This window comes from Hyla sarda, chromosome 12 (assembly GCF_029499605.1).
Source record: "Hyla sarda isolate aHylSar1 chromosome 12, aHylSar1.hap1, whole genome shotgun sequence".
Classification (NCBI taxonomy): Eukaryota; Metazoa; Chordata; class Amphibia; order Anura; family Hylidae; genus Hyla; species Hyla sarda.
Window position 1 is genome coordinate 28,410,158 of NC_079200.1, and position 16,210 is coordinate 28,426,367.

General features: G+C 40.3%; 1 protein-coding gene across 3 annotated transcripts in view; it reads left to right on the forward strand.

The window, feature by feature from the left end:
• LOC130296594 (ubiquinol-cytochrome-c reductase complex assembly factor 1) overlaps nt 1-16,210 on the forward strand; it is a 145,833-nt gene that overhangs the window by 44,659 nt on the left and 84,964 nt on the right. For all 3 annotated transcript variants that reach the window (XM_056548297.1, XM_056548298.1, XM_056548299.1), the window contains exons 5-6: nt 7,618-7,690; nt 8,146-8,203. In XM_056548297.1, coding sequence (XP_056404272.1) covers nt 7,618-7,690; nt 8,146-8,203 — 131 coding nt within the window. The remainder of the gene's footprint in view (nt 1-7,617; nt 7,691-8,145; nt 8,204-16,210) is intronic.

Genomic DNA, 16,210 nt, shown 5'->3' on the forward strand with positions numbered 1-16,210 from the left:
CTTTTTGGAATTTTATTGTGCTTTTTATATTTCTAACATGAATTTGTCCTATGAAGAACATTTTTTGTATTGTATAGTATGTATTTATTTGTTTATATTCTGTTAGTTTTAAAATACCTTTTATTGTTTTATTGCCAATGATTTCATTTTCGTTTTATTACCAATGAGTCCACCGGAGTACCCTTTTAAACCTACGTGTGGATGTCCCTTCAGCGCCGATCTAACCCTGCTACTGCCTGGAGGAAAAAACTTGTGTATAGCTTCACAGTAAAGAGAGTAACGGAGCACTCACCCGATCAGATGGCAGCAATAGGACTTCTCAGATCACAGGATGTCTGTGAACCAGCAGGGAGGGGGCAGATGGAAACGGGGGGAGTTCAGGCATCGCATGACGCCTGAACTCCCCCCGTTTCCATCTGCCACCTCCCTGCTCGTTCACAGATATACTGTGATCTGAAAAGTTCTATTGCTGCCATCTGATCGGGTGAGTGCTCCGTTACTCTCTTTACTGTGAAGCTATTATTTGTCTTGTATTCCACACGTGTAGCACCACCAGCAGCTACCCCTTGCGCTATACCCAAGCACCTTACGTATCCATAGTCAGGATGGGATCGCCATTCACATGGTGACAGTGCCGGACCCTGTATTCTCTTGAGGTGTTAAAAAACTGTGTATGTTGTTCCTATAGTTGGTTTTCACATTTATAGCTAACTATTAGGTGTGATTGCTTGAGACCATTATTTTGGGCAACGTGATATTTTTCTTACGGTTTTAAAAAATGAGAGTTTATATAGATGGGTAACTTACACAGAAATCTAGACATATAGGGGAATCACCATTTGCCGGAAAATTTGCGCAATATTTATTTTCATTCGCAATAAGGGAGTGGAGTATAGCCCACTTTTGTACACACTAAGCCATGTCCAAGAGCAAAAATGACAAAGCGAGCACTAACCACAATAAAAAATAGCGCAGATATAATCATAAATAAGGTGCACAGCCTTTCAAGCCGGAAAACCACTCAAAACAGGTAAAAAAGAATTGCACAAAAACAGTGATTAAATGCCCACACACTCAAAATTGTGCATATGTTTTTTTGTTTTTTTTAACTCATTGTTAATGCAGTAAAGTAATGGAACCCCCTCCCTCCAGACAATTACTGTACGCTTGACAACTTTTATTTTGGTAAAGGAAAATAAAATGTAGCAACTCGACGCACATCATTTAATGAAAGTCTGCACAAACGTTTATTCGAAATTTAAAGCAAATATCAATTTTAGGGTTATTTTTTATTTTTTTTTAAGCGCTGCTTAATGAAGTATGCAGTGTGTAAGCTGTGTAGGACATCTGTTCTTTGTGGTTTTGTGGCATCTGGCATCCACTAAATGCTGACATTTTAACTCCTTTTAAATAAAGGTTAAGTGATTTAATAAAAACTTTAGGCCCAAATTTTGCCATTTTGGTTGCATTGAATCAGACGTTGTGTGTTTTACTCCCTTTAAACCATTGAGAGGAACTTTCCTTCCAAATTTACATATTAAGTCTAAATTCTGCCGACGAGGTGTGAGGTGGCGGATGAGGATCTCAGTTATTTTACTAGTTTTTAGAATTAGCGGCGCTGTCTTGTTATTAACCTGTAGCTAAATGGAAATGATTTATTTATTTATTTGTATGTAAAATGATTAACTAAAAACCCTGAACATATACATACCTCTCATTACATACTTCTCATCCTTGAACCCAGCACCCATATATGAGTCTATACAGTGGGCATCAAAAGTTTGGGCACCCCAGGTAAAAATTTGTATTAATGTGCATAAAGAAGCCAAGGAAAGATGGAAAAATCTCCAAAAGGCATCAAATTACAGATTAGACATTCTTATAATATGTCAACAAAAGTTAGATTTTATTTCTATCATTTACACTTTCAAAATAACAGAAAACAAAAAAATGGCATCTGCAAAAGTTTGGGAACCCTGCAGAATTTAAAGCATGCACTGCCCCCTTTGCAAAGCTGAGACCTGCCAGTGTCATGGATTGTTCTCAATCATCATCTGGGAAGACCAGGTGATGTCAATCTCAAAGGTTTTAAATGCCCAGACTCATCTGACCTTGCCCCAACAATCAGCACCATGGGTTCTTCTAAGCAGTTGTCTAGAAATCTGAAACTGAAAATAGTTGACGCTCACAAAGCTGAAGAAGGCTATAAGAAGATAGCAAAACGTTTTCAGATGTCAATATCCTCTGTTCGGAATGTAATTAAGAAATGCCAGTCATCAGGAAGAGTGGAAGTTAAAGCAAAATCTGGAAGACCAAGAAAAATATCAGACAGAACAGCTCGCAGGATTGTGAGAAAAACAATTCAAAACCCACGTTTGACTGCACAATCCCTCCAGAAAGAGCTGGCAGACACTGGAGCTGTGGTACACTATTCCACTATAAAGAGATACTTGTACAAATATGGTCTTCATGGAAGAGTCATCAGAAGAAAACCTCTTCTACGTCCACACCACAAAAATCTGAGTTTGAACTTTGCAAATGAACATATAGACAAGCCTGATGCATTTTGGAAACAAGTTCTGTGGACCGATGAGGTTAAAATTGAACTTTTGGCCGGAATGAGCAAAGGTACATTTGGAGAAGAAGGGGAACAGAATTTAATGAAAAGAACCTCTGTCCAACTGTTAAGCATGGGGGTGGATCAATCATGTTTTGGGGTTGTATTTCAGCCAGTGGCACAGGGAACATCTCACGAGTAGAAGGAAAAATGGATTCAATAAAATTTCAGCAAATTTTGGATGCTAACTTGATGCCATCTGTGAAAAAGCTGAAGTTAAAGAGAGGATGGCTTCTACAAATGGATAATGATCCTAGACACACCTCGAAATCCACGGGGGATTACATCAAGATGCGTAAACTGAAGGTTTTGCCATGGCCTTCACAATCTCCTGACCTCAACATAATTGAAAATCTATGGATAGACCTTAAAAGAGCAGTGCGTGACACAGCGCAGAAATCTCAAAGAACTGAAAGACTTTTGTAAGGAAGAACGGACAAAGATACCTCAAACAAGAATTGAAAGACTCTTGGCTGGCTACAAAAAGCGTTTACAAGCTGTGATACTTGCCAAAGGGGGCAGTACAAGTTATTAACTCTGCAGGGTGCCCAAACTTTTGCAGACACAATTTTTTTGTTTTCTGTTATTTTGAAAGTGTAAATGATGGAAATAAAATCTAATTTATGTCGACATATTATAATATTAAAATACTGTATGCACATTAATACAGATTTTTACCTGGGGTGCCCAAACTTTTGATCCCCACTGTATGTATATATATATATATATATATATATATATATATATATATATATATATATATATGTGTGCGTGCAAATTAGGCTTTGGAGCCCAATGGGCTTTCCCCTCGGCTGCAAGATTACGAGGGATTACGGTGCAGCCGAGTGGCTGTTAATCAGGTGGGTAGAGGATGTGACCAGCACATAGAGGGGAGTGGCTAACTGGTAAAGGGGCTGGACTGAGGAGATTGCCCAGTGGGCTCCAAAACATAATTTGCATATCTGTTTAAACTCTTGATATCTTGCAGCTGTAGGAGTCAGTTAACTCGTGAGAGGTATGTACAGATTCAGGGTCAAACCTGATTCAGGGTATAAAGCCATACTTTATACCCTAAAATCCTGATGACAGGTCCATTTGAAATATTCATGAAAGGATGAGGCAGAAGATGAGGGTTGATCGACAGATCTTATTCATCAATAGATGTCAATAGATATTAGGGTTTCACATAAGGTTACTTATTTTACTAGAATAGCCATTGCAGGGCACCCATTTATAGAGAATATGTAACAGACCTCTTTAACACCTTAACATTGCAGGATGTAAATGTACGTCCTGGTGAGGTGGTACTTAACACACCAGGATGTACATTTACGTCCTAAACATAACCACGAGCATCGGGGGATGCTCGGGTCATGCGCGGCATGTCCCGGCTGCTGATAGCAGCCAGGGACCCGCCATTAATGGCCGACATCCGTGATCATGCGGATGTCCGCCATTAACCCCTCAGATGCCGTGATCAATACAGATCACGGCATCTACAGCTCAGGTCACTAAAATGGATGATTGGATCACCCGCATGGAGATCCGATCATCCAGAACAGCTGACGGAGGTCCCCTCACCTGCCTCTGCTGCCTTCCACAGGTCTTCTGCTCTGGTCTGAGATCGAGCAGAAGATGACCGATAACACTGATCAGTGCTATGTCCTATGCACTGAACAGTATTAGCAATCGAATGATTTCTATAAATAGTCCCCTATGGGGACTATTAAAGTGTAAAAATAAAAGTTAAAAAAGTTGAAAAAAATAAATAATACAAATGGGAAAAAGCCCCTCCCCCAACAATAATGTAAATTGTCTCATTTTCCCAATTTTCCCTCCAAAAAGTGCAAATACATTTTTTTTATAAACATATTTGGTATCGCCGTGTGCGTAAATATTCAAACTATTAAAATCTAATGTTAATTATATCGTTCGGCGAACATTAAAAAAAAATCCAAAATTGCTGCTTTTTTATATTTTATTCAAAAAAATTTGATTCAAAAATGTATAAAGTTTTATATATGCAAATATGGTATCAATAAAAAGTACAGATGACTGCGCAAAAAATGAGCCCTCATACCGCCACTTAAAAGGAAAAGTGAAAAAGTTATAGGTCTTCAAAATAACTAATTTGGTTAAAAAGTTTTTTTTTTTTTTTTTTAAAGTGCAACAGTAATAGCAAAGTAAGTAATCATGAGTATCATTTTAATTGTATTGACCCAAAGAATAAAAAACACGTCATTTTTACTGTAAATTGTACAGCGTGAAAACGAAACCTTCCAAAATTAGCAAAATTGCGGTTTTCTTTTTAATTTCCCCACACAAATAGTATTTTTGGTTGCGCCGTACATTTTATGGTAAAGTGAGTGATGGCATTACAACAGATAACTGGTTGCACAAAAAACAATCCCTCATACTAGTCTGCGGATGAAAATATAAAAGAGTTTTATATGATTTTTTTGAAGGCGAGGAGGAAAAAACTAAAATGTAAAAATAAAATTGTCTGAGTCCTTAAGGTGTTAAAATATGGCAAAATTTGTAGAGGCTGTCGGGCTTACTTAATTAAAGGGTTTTTCCAGGCGACTAGGATTATTGGCCTATGAAAAATTATAGTCCACTTACCAGGCTTCTTTACTGCTACTCAATAGCACCCCCCCCCCCCCTTAAACTCATTGAGAGCTCACTAAAGGATCAGGTGACATACTACCCACAAAAGTCTAGTTGAGGAGGGGGAAGCAGTGGCTAGAGAGTGGCAGAAATATACAGAGACTTTAGACACCCTACAGGTCTTGAGTTTCTCACCCCAATGCTAGCCCAGATTACACTTCTCAGAACTGCTCTATAATGTCCTTAAATCTGCTGCTTCTGTGACAGCTGAAAATTAGAGAGTCTGCAGAGGGGGAACAAAAGGGTGGAAAATGCCATATGCAAGTTAAAGAATGACCAGAAGTAGTGATGCTTCCCATTTACACACTACGGTATATTCTGAAAAATACGAATTTAACCATTCAGATCTAAAGACATGAAGCTGCCACGTTGCAGTTCTTCAAAGTAGATTCTACATAGCCAATTGCCAAGTTATATTGTATTTTAGGAGGTACATATGTCATATCTGTACGTTGTGCTTACTTTGCCCTCTTAATATCTCCAGCACAGTAAATGAATATACCCTTGGGGTCACTTTGATGTCCTCCTATATGAGTAGGGCATGCTTGATCTAGAAACAATTACCGCTTTAGAATGTTGAAAAGTTGTTGTTGTTGTTAATATTATTATAACTCATTTCGTAATAATAACATAAATAAGATATATATCTACAGGGTGGGCCATTTATATGGATACACCTTAATAAAATCGGAATGGTTGGTGATATTAACTTCCTGTTTGTGGCACATTAGTATATGTGAGGGGGGAAACTTTTCAAGATGGGTAGTGGCCATTTTGAAGTCGGCCATTTTGAATCCAACTTTTGTTTTTTCAATAGGAAGAGGGTCATGTGACACATCTAACTTATGGGGAATGTCACAAGAAAAACAATGATGTGCTTGGTTTTAACGTAACTTTATTCTTTCATGAGTTATTTACAAGTTTTTGACCACTTATAAAATGTGTTCAATGTGCTGCCCATTGTGTTGGATTGTCAATGCAACCCCTCACAGAGAGAAGCTCAGCAGTGGAGCTGCATGTTGAAGCCTTAAAGAAGTCGGCTATTTCTCCAGTATACACTCTGCGGACTATCTATATACACCTGGGTGATTAATTACGGCTTTTCTTACCTTGCTGTATTTTGTGAAGAATTATTCATATAAAGGAAGACAAAGTTATTGCAGTTAAAACAGTGTGTGTGAGCTTTTTTCTTATGACTGTGTATATACTGGGAACAGAGCACCCAGTCACCACACTGATACACCCTGAGACATATGTCCATTCCCTTTAATACTTGTTGTGGACTCCAGTTGAATGGCCCCCAAGGTCTCCCGATCTGACCCCCTTAGACTTTTATCTTTGGGGTCATCTGAAGGCAATTGTCTATGCTGTGAAGATACGAGATGTGCAGCACCTGAAACTACGGATACTGGAAGCCTGTGCTAGCATTTCTCCTGCGGTGTATATAGTAGTAAATAGCAGTGTATACGGATACTGGAAGCCTGTGCTAGCATTTCTCCTGCGGTGTATATAGTAGTATATAGCAGTGTATACGGATACTGGAAGCCTGTGCTAGCATTTCTCCTGCAGTGTATATAGTAGTATATAGCAGTGTATACGGATACTGGAAGCCTGTGCTAGCATTTCTCCTGCAGTGTATATAGTAGTATATAGCAGTGTATACGGATACTGGAAGCCTGTGCTAGCATTTCTCCTGCGGTGTATATAGTAGTATATAGCAGTGTATACGGATACTGGAAGCCTGTGCTAGCATTTCTCCTGCGGTGTATATAGTAGTATATAGCAGTGTATACGGATACTGGAAGCCTGTGCTAGCATTTCTCCTGCGGTGTATATAGCAGTGTATACGGATACTGGAAGCCTGTGCTAGCATTTCTCCTGCGGTGTATATAGTAGTATATAGCAGTATATAGAGAAGAGGGTTGCATTGACAATCCAACACAATGGGCAGCACATTGAACACATTTTATAAGTGGTCAGAAACTTGTAAATAACTCATGAAAGAATAAAGTTACGTTAAAACTAAGCACATCATTGTTTTTCTTGTGAACATCCCAATAAGATTGATGGGTCACATGACCCTCTTCCTATTGAAAAAACTAAAGTTGGATTCAAAATGGCCGATTTCAAAATGGCCGCCATGGTCATCACCCATGTTGAAAAGTTTCCCCCTCACATATACTAATGTGCCACAAACAGGAAGTTAATATCACCAACCATTCCCATTTTATTAAGGTGTCTATATACAGTATATATATACTTTTTAATACAAGTTTTGTGATAATGTGTTTGTTTTCTGCCTTTAACAACAGTTGTGTCTTTTATCTTTACAGAAAATTAAAATAGCTGCTTTGCGCATGTATACCTGTTGTGTGGAGCGAATAGATTACGATGAGTTTTTTGAGAGTAAGTATTCCTTTTAGTATATTAGAAGGGACTTGCTTTATTTTGTACAAGAATAAATTCCCAAGGAAGTTTCTGAAATTTGGACTAGGAGTTCATGGTTTTTAGCACATTTACAGGGATGGGGGGATCTTTTTGTGGGATGATCTTTCATGTGCATACATGTGTCATCACTTACTTGTCCCCATACAACACACATCTAAAAGGTATATCCATTATGCAGTTTCTCTGGAGTTCATCTGAACCTTGCCATAGGTTCCTTAGAACACTGCAGCAGCAAGAGCTGACATTTTTAGAAATGCAAACTGAAGGTATTGTCATGTGAAATGCAGAAATATGCTAAATCTGGGTTTATAAATGTATATATCCATGACTTGGCTATTGATGTATTATATTGCAGTGTTTATACAGAACACAATGTGCTAACAAAAATATCTGTTTTGTCCTTTTGAATGTAGAATGCAATCTGCCTGATACATTGAATTCCTGGTTCCTTGTGACGCAACTACATGTATGGTAAGTAACAACTTAGACTATGAAGCATAAATGACAGGATCAAAAAGATTTCACATTGGATCATACAATGGGATATGTTAGGAAACACAGCAGAATTATTTCAGAGTTATAGAATGATTTCTGTACACATCATCTACAATAAGTGTTTGTAACGCTGCAGATGTCCTTTAAGGAAGTTATATAGTATGCAAAAACGTATCAGATTGTGGGGGAATCTGACCGCTGTGACCGGTTGTCTCCTGTACGACGCCCAGCTCTCCTCTTGAACGGCGGAGTCTCGACCATTGCACAAAGCGCCAGCCGACACGCCCGCTTCATGTATCTCCAGCTCTCCCATAGAGATACATGGAGCGGGCATGTCAGCCGGCGCTTTGTGCGGTGGTCGACACGCTTGTATTCATGCAGAGAGCCGGTTCACTGGGCGGGAGGTTGCGGGGGGTCCCAGCAGTTGGACCCCCTGCGATCTTACACTTATTCCCTATCTGACCCCTGGAACCCCCTCAATCTTCAGTACGGCGCCCTGCTCTCTTCATGAATGCAGACACGTCAAACACCGCACGAAGCACCGGCCATCACGCCTGCTCCATGTATCTCTATGTAATAGTCGAAGATACAACGTTCATGTATCTCCAGCTCTCCCATAGAGATGCACGGAGGGGGCGTGTGGGCCGCAGCTTTGTGCGGTAGTCAACGCGCCTGCAGAGAGCTGGGTCATCGGACGGGGGAGTGGCAGTGTTTGGAGTCCCAGCGGTTGGCCCCCCATGATCTGACACTGATCTCCTATCCTGCGGATACGTTTTTAGATAGTGGACTACCACTTTAAGACCAAATTAAAAATAAATGCCTTGAAGTAAATGTAAAGAAATCAGCACACCATCCCAATTTGGCTGTGCATGGTTTCTATTGTGGCTCCTAATGCAGAATGTTGAGGGTAACCTGTCATCACTTACATGCTGCCTTAACCACAAGCAATCAAGCCCCAGTAGCTTCTACCTGCCCCATTGGCCCTGACTGATCAATCCCTATAGCCAAACAGAGAGAGATTTATCAGTCTAGGCCGGTGGAGCAGACAGAAGCCATTAAGGGTCGCCCCAATGGCTTGTGGTTCTGAAAGCATAAAAGTGATGATAGATCCCCTTTATTATACAACAATCATGAGCTCAATCTGAAAGAATTTACTATGCCAAGAACACTCCTATAGCAATGGGAAAACCAAGTATTCATGCCAAAATTGGGATCTTTGAATGGTGCGTCTCTCAATGGATAACACAACCAATAAGTGGCACAACAGCTGGTTTGTTCTAAAAGATGCACAGACGACGCAGTAAGTCTACAGACGTTTATGGGTGTTGTGCACTCATCACAACGTCATCTGATAGGGGTAATACATACACTAGCCAGTTCAGTTGGCTAAAGTCTGTACTAGGGGCACACTTCTTATTTTTTCATTTCAAAGAGCATTCCTGGAAGCGCATTATATCTGCTCTAACATGTAGACAATCTGGCCAGGGAATGATGGAACATGACATCTAAACCAAAGGAACTTTTAATCTGTATTAATTGTCACATTCCACATGTGACACCTTCAAACCATAGCTATTTAGCTCATTTTAGGTGGCGCCTACGCTGTTTTTGCTAAATTTTCTATTAGATCACCAACCACAAAGTTTCTTGTGTAATTGGTAAATTTACTATGTTCCGTTGGTCTTTTAATGAACTGTTCCTCTTCCTTCAGTAATTCCATTTCAGATGTGGTTGGCTTGCAGCTAATGTAGAGATGGAGAGAGGGACAAATAAAATATTACAGGCATAGGACAATCTATTGGCTGTATCCTTCTCTTGCTTATGAGAAAAGGTAATAATAGCATCATCAAGGTAGGTCGTATATCTGCTCTGGTGGACACAGCAAGTCACTGCATTACGTGGACAGACCATAAAATTTAGTGGGATTGTGTAATTCTTAATTTGTATAGGTGTAGCATGGGTATTGGACACTTTCTAGAGGGCTCATCCAGTTAATCCATCCTACCCTTGATGGACCCTTGTGATAGGAATTCTTTCAAGGGAGTCCAATCTGCTGCTACCAAATTTAGAACAAACTAAGCCAAGCAGATTGATATATATTTTGTAAGAAATTATGTAGTAGAATTAGTAATTTTATTGTTATTTTATTTATTTATTTAATTAATTCTTCTTCTGCTAATTTTTTTGTTCATTGGGCAGTGTTATTGTCATTTACTGAGTAGGACCGCCCACACGACTCTTAACCCCTTAATGACGTAGGACATTAATGTATATCTTGGTGCGGTGGTACTTAACGAACACACCAGGACGTACATTTACGTCCTGTACATGACTGCGTGCATCGGACCGATGCCCGGGTCATGTGTGGCAGGTCCCGGCTGCTATCAGCAGCCAGGGACCCGCTGGTAACGGCGCACATCAGCGATCACGCAGATGTGTGCCATTAAACCTTCAGATGCCATGATCAGTACTGATCGCGGCAGTGCGGCCACTAAAATGGATGATCGGATCACCTACAGCGCTTCTGCGGGGATCCGATCATCCATAATGGCGGACGGAGGTCCCCTCACTGGCCTCCGTCAGTCTGTCTCCAGGGATCTTCTGCTCTGGTCTGAGATCGAGCAGACCAGAGCAGAAGATTGCTGATAATACTGATCAGTGCTATGCCCTATGCATAGCACTGAACAGTATTAGCAATCAAGTGATTGCTATAAATAGTAAAAATAAAAGTAAAAAAAAGTAAAAATATGTGAAAAATCCCCTCCCGCAATAAAAATTTACATTGTCCCTTTTTCCCATTTTACCCCCAAAAAGTGTTAAAAATAAATAAATTAATTAATAAACATATTTGGTATCGCCGTGTGGGTAAATATCCGAACTATTAAAATATAATCTTAATGATACCGTACGGTAAACGGCATGAACGTACAAAAAAAAAGTCCAAAATTGCTGCTTTTTTGTAACATTTTATTCCCCAAAAAATTGAGAAAAAATGTATTAAAAGTTTTATATATGCAAATGTGGTATCAACAAAAAGTACAGATCACGGCACAAAAAATGAGCCCTCATACCGCCGATTATACGAAAAAATTAAAAAGTTATACGTCAGCAAAATTGAGGGATTTTAAACGTACTAATTTGGTTAAAAAGTTTGCAATTTTTTTTAAAGCGGTACAATAATAGAAAAGTGTATAATCATGGGTATCATTTTAATCATATTGACCCACAGAATAAAGAACACGTCATTTTTACTGTAAATTGTACGGCATGAAAACAAAACCTTCCAAAATTAGCAAAATTGCGGTTTTCTTTTCAATTTCCCCACACAAATAGTATAAATTTTTGTTGCACCATACATTTTATGGTAAAATGAGTGATGTCATTACAAAGGACAACTGGTCACGCAATAAACAAGCCCTCATACTAGTCTGTGGATGAAAATATAAAAGAGTTATGATTTTTAGAAGGCGAGGAGGAAAAAACGAAAACATAAAAATAAGGCCAAAATGGGCTGAGTCCTAAAGGGGTACTCCACTTGAAAACTTTTTCTTTTAAATCAACTGGTGCTAGAAAGTTAAACAGATTTGTAAATGACTTCTATTAAAAAAATCTTAACCCTTCCAGTACTTATCAGCTGCTCTATGATCCACAGGAAGGTATTTTCTCTTTGAATTTATTTTCTTTCTGACCACAGTGCTCTCTGCTGACACCTCTGTCCATGTCAGGAATTGTCCAGAGCAGAAGGGGTTTTCCGTGGGGATTTGTTCCTACTCAGGACAGTTCCTAAAATGGACAGATGTGTCAGCAGAGAGCACTGTGATCAGGCAGAAAGGAAATTAAAAAAGAAAAGAACTTTCTGTGGATCATACAGCAGCTGATAAGTACTGGAAGGGTTAAGATTTTTTAATAGAAGTAATTTACAAATCTGTTTAACTTTCTGGCACCAGTTGATTAAAACATTTTTTTTTTTTCCAGTGGAGTACCCCTTTAAGGCCAGAATGAGAAGAGATTTCAATGAATTAATTGCAGGTTATACAGAATCTTTTCTCACAAGTGTGTCAGTCTGCCCAGCTCCCCTGCTCTGTAACATGCTACTTGCAAATTGGACTGTATTTACTTTCTTTATGTAAATGAGCTCCCAAAAACCTGAGACCCCTTAAACTGAGTATTCGGTAGCAGAAAGCTCAGGATAGGATAATAACATAGTTAAAGGGGTACTCCGGCCCTAAGACATCTTATCCCCTATCCTACAGGGCCAGAGTATCATGACGTCACATGGGGGTGGAGTTGTGACGTCACAATACCCCGGCCCCGTAGTTGTGACCCTTCAGACATGGAGCGATCATCGCTCTGTACAGTGGACACAGGTGGGTGCTGCATGAGAGATTACGGGGGTCCCCAACAGCAGGACCCCCGTGATCAGACATCTTATCCCCTATCCTTTGGATAGGGGATAAGCTGTCTTAAGACCGGAGTACCCCTTTAATGGGAACCTGTCACCATGAAAATAAATGCTATGTCTATCAGCATTATATTATAGAGCAGGATGAGATGAGCAGATTGATATATATCTTTATATCTTTATGGGAAAAGATTCAGTATATCTTGTAACTTATTGATTATAATTCTTGCTCTTTTCTGCCCAGTGCACAAGGTCACTCAGTGATAGGACTTCCCTCTGGACTCCTAAGCATGAAAAAGATCAATAAATGTAATCAATAAGTTACAGGTTATACGGTATCTTTTCCACTAGAATATACAGTGATCCCTCAACATACGATGGTAATTCATTCCAAATGAACCATCGTTACTTGAATCCATTGTATGTTGAGGGATCCGTGCAATAGTAATATACAATGTTATACTCCGGAGCGTCACCGCTGCCCTGGATCGTCGCTTTTATCACAACCCCGGGATGTCCTCGCCGCTCCGGACCGTCACCGCCGGCAGAGATCTTCGCTCTCCATTGCCGTCATCACGTCGCTGCGCACGCTGCTCCGGACCGTCACCGCTGCCCTGGATCGTCGCTGTCATCACGTCCTCGCTGTTTCGGTCATCACCGCTGCCCAGGATCATCCCTCTCCATCGCCGTCATCACGACGCTGCGCACGACGCTCCTATTGGATGACGGGATGGCGCGGGCGGTGACGTGATGACGATGAAAGAGAGCGATGTCCATGCAGCGGAGCCCGAAGAGGATGGTCCGGAACATCGGGGACAGGTGAGTGACACTCACTGGACCACACGGGGCACCTTAAACGGCTATCCGGCAGCAGCTGAAGCAGTCAGCACTGCCGGATAGCCATTTATGTGATGGCCCCGACATAAAAAAGCATTGTATGTTGATGCTGCCTTCAACATGCGATGGCCTTTGAGGGACCATGGTATGTTGAAATTATCATATTTGCGGGGGGCCATCATAGGTCGGGGGGTCACTGTATATCTTTCTTCTCGGTTTTCCACCAGAATGAAAGGAACTTGTTCCTCATTGTCACCTTTTGGAGGTAGCAGTCCTTCAAATCAGTGTTCGACCCATTAGAAGCCTTCAAACTTGACGACTGTGGTTTCTGTGCCAAGCCAAAAGCAGAAACCTGTATGTTCACATGTACTATAGTTCTTGTGGATCTTATGCTGCGGTTTTTATCGTTGACTAATGCCTCATTTACATATATCAATTGTCCGGCGGCATTTCCCTCAGGCGTGCATTGGAGGGAAACTGATAGCAGAACTGATCCCTTTCATTTGGATGGGACAGTTCACAATTAGCCGGCATATCAATTTGGATGCCTGATCTCACCGAGCTGGCACTGGACAGGGGAAAGCATCTTGCTGTGTTCCCCAGTTCGGCATTCAGAAAAAATGCACTCCGGATTCTGGACAACTGATGCACGTTGTAATTAGTTGTGGCATCAGTTGCGTCGAGATTTAGGCTGGGATTACCTACACCGGACATAGGTAATCCTAGTCCAAACAAAGAACAAACAAGAAGATGGCACTCGCCATAAAACGGGGTCACTTTATTCTTCGGTTGTGAAGAGACACATACAGGTCAGGGGATCGCGCAGACATCAAGTTGAGCACCTTCTGCACGGGACTGTTGCGCGTTAGTGGGGCAGTTCGTTCCGCTCGTGATAGAGCGCATCTCCTATGCATGGGACTATACAGCTAGCAGTTCCGGCTTACCTTGTTTTGTTTCTATCATATGTAATCCTAGCCTTGCCCATAAAATTTGCAGTGCATGTATGGCTAGGTTCACATCACGATTTAACCATCCAATTATCGGACCATGAAATCGGATTGCAAAAAATCGTATACAATTGTATGTAAAAATTTCTTTGCTATCCGATTTTAAAATCGTATCCAAAAATCGTACAGATGAAAATTCCATCGGATTTTCAATAAAAATCTGATCCTGTTTTTAAAATTAATATGTATGCCAATGGCAATAAAGTTTTATATATTTGAAGTGTATGTGTTTTGAAGTTTACTGCGCACGCGTACAAAAAAATTGTGTGCGATTAATCTGATAGAATCACACAGTCACACGATTCCATGCGATTTCCATAGACATCAATAATGAAAAAAATCGGACACGATTTAGATCCGATTTTGAATCTGGACGAAAAATTTTGGTCAACCACGATTTTACCTCCGATCTTAAATCGTGCAAAATCGGATGCGGATCAAAGCTGATGCATTTGTTGTCTATCATTAAAAGGGTTATCCAGCATAAGGTGATTTTAGTACGTACCTGGCAGACAGTAATGGACATGCTTAGGAAGGATCTGCGCTTGTCTTGGGGCTAAATAACTATGTTGTGAGATTACCAGAACACTGTGGCTAGCTGTTTGTGTACTGGTATTTCCTGTTTGACTTTTCTTTTTTTGACTACAAATCCCACAGTTCCATCTTCCTCCCTCCCACACATCAGCCACCCCACCCATTGAAACCTAAATGAGCTGCAGACTTGTGGTTTTCAATCAGGGTGCCTACAGCTATTGCATTAGTTGCAGATTGATCTCTCTCCCGCCAAGCGATGGCTCCACTCATTGAAGCAGACAGGCTCCCTGTCATCAGCTGACTAGTGATGTCAGGTCTCGGCCGCATTGCAAGCTGGGAAAAATCTGAGACAACAGTCATTTTGTATGCTGTTAAAAATAAATATTGAAGTGAAAATCACAGAAGAATTGTGAGAAAACCGTCACACACTATATTATGAACTACACTAACTTTACAGCCCCTGTAGCACAGTCAAATAAAAAAAAATTCCTGGAATACCCCTTTAATGAATGGAAGTCAATGGATACGACTTGGCGTGCAGATTTGTACGATTTCAACGAATACCCTTATGCTGTCTAGCATTGATCATCATATTAAGTTTGGGAAGTTGTTGACTCATAATATGTAGATTGAAATAGATAGGTATAGGTACGCATACTGCACATAAAAATCGTCAATAGATATGCTAAAATAACCGTGTTAAGTTACTTTACCGGGATTCTCACTGCAAGTTGTCACTTGACTAGACCAAGAGTTATGACGCTGACATTTATGTTACACCTTAAAAATACACACACAATTTTCCTAAATTGCAGATTTGTTGCTTGTGAAAATATTTAACACCCAGGCAATATTTTCCCTTTTCATCTGTGGAGTAAATAGCCAAATAAAAAAATAAAAAGTAAAAAAATATTGTTTAATCTAGCATTATTGAAAAGGTCAGCGTATGTTGTGGCAAGGGGAAAGGTATATATCTTAATGTGTAACAGGAACCTCGCTGAAGTACATTCAAACATTTGCTTACATGCCGGCAAGAGCTAACACATCATAAATTGAGCTGATTACTGGGGTTGTCTTTAGCCGAAATGTATGGGGCCTTATTTAAACCCGGCAGTATTTTTAATGTTCTAGGTCGCCAAACTGTTTCCTTCTGGGCTGGAATCCCCCTGTCCAGCCGCAGAGATGGAATGCAGCGGTTTTCTG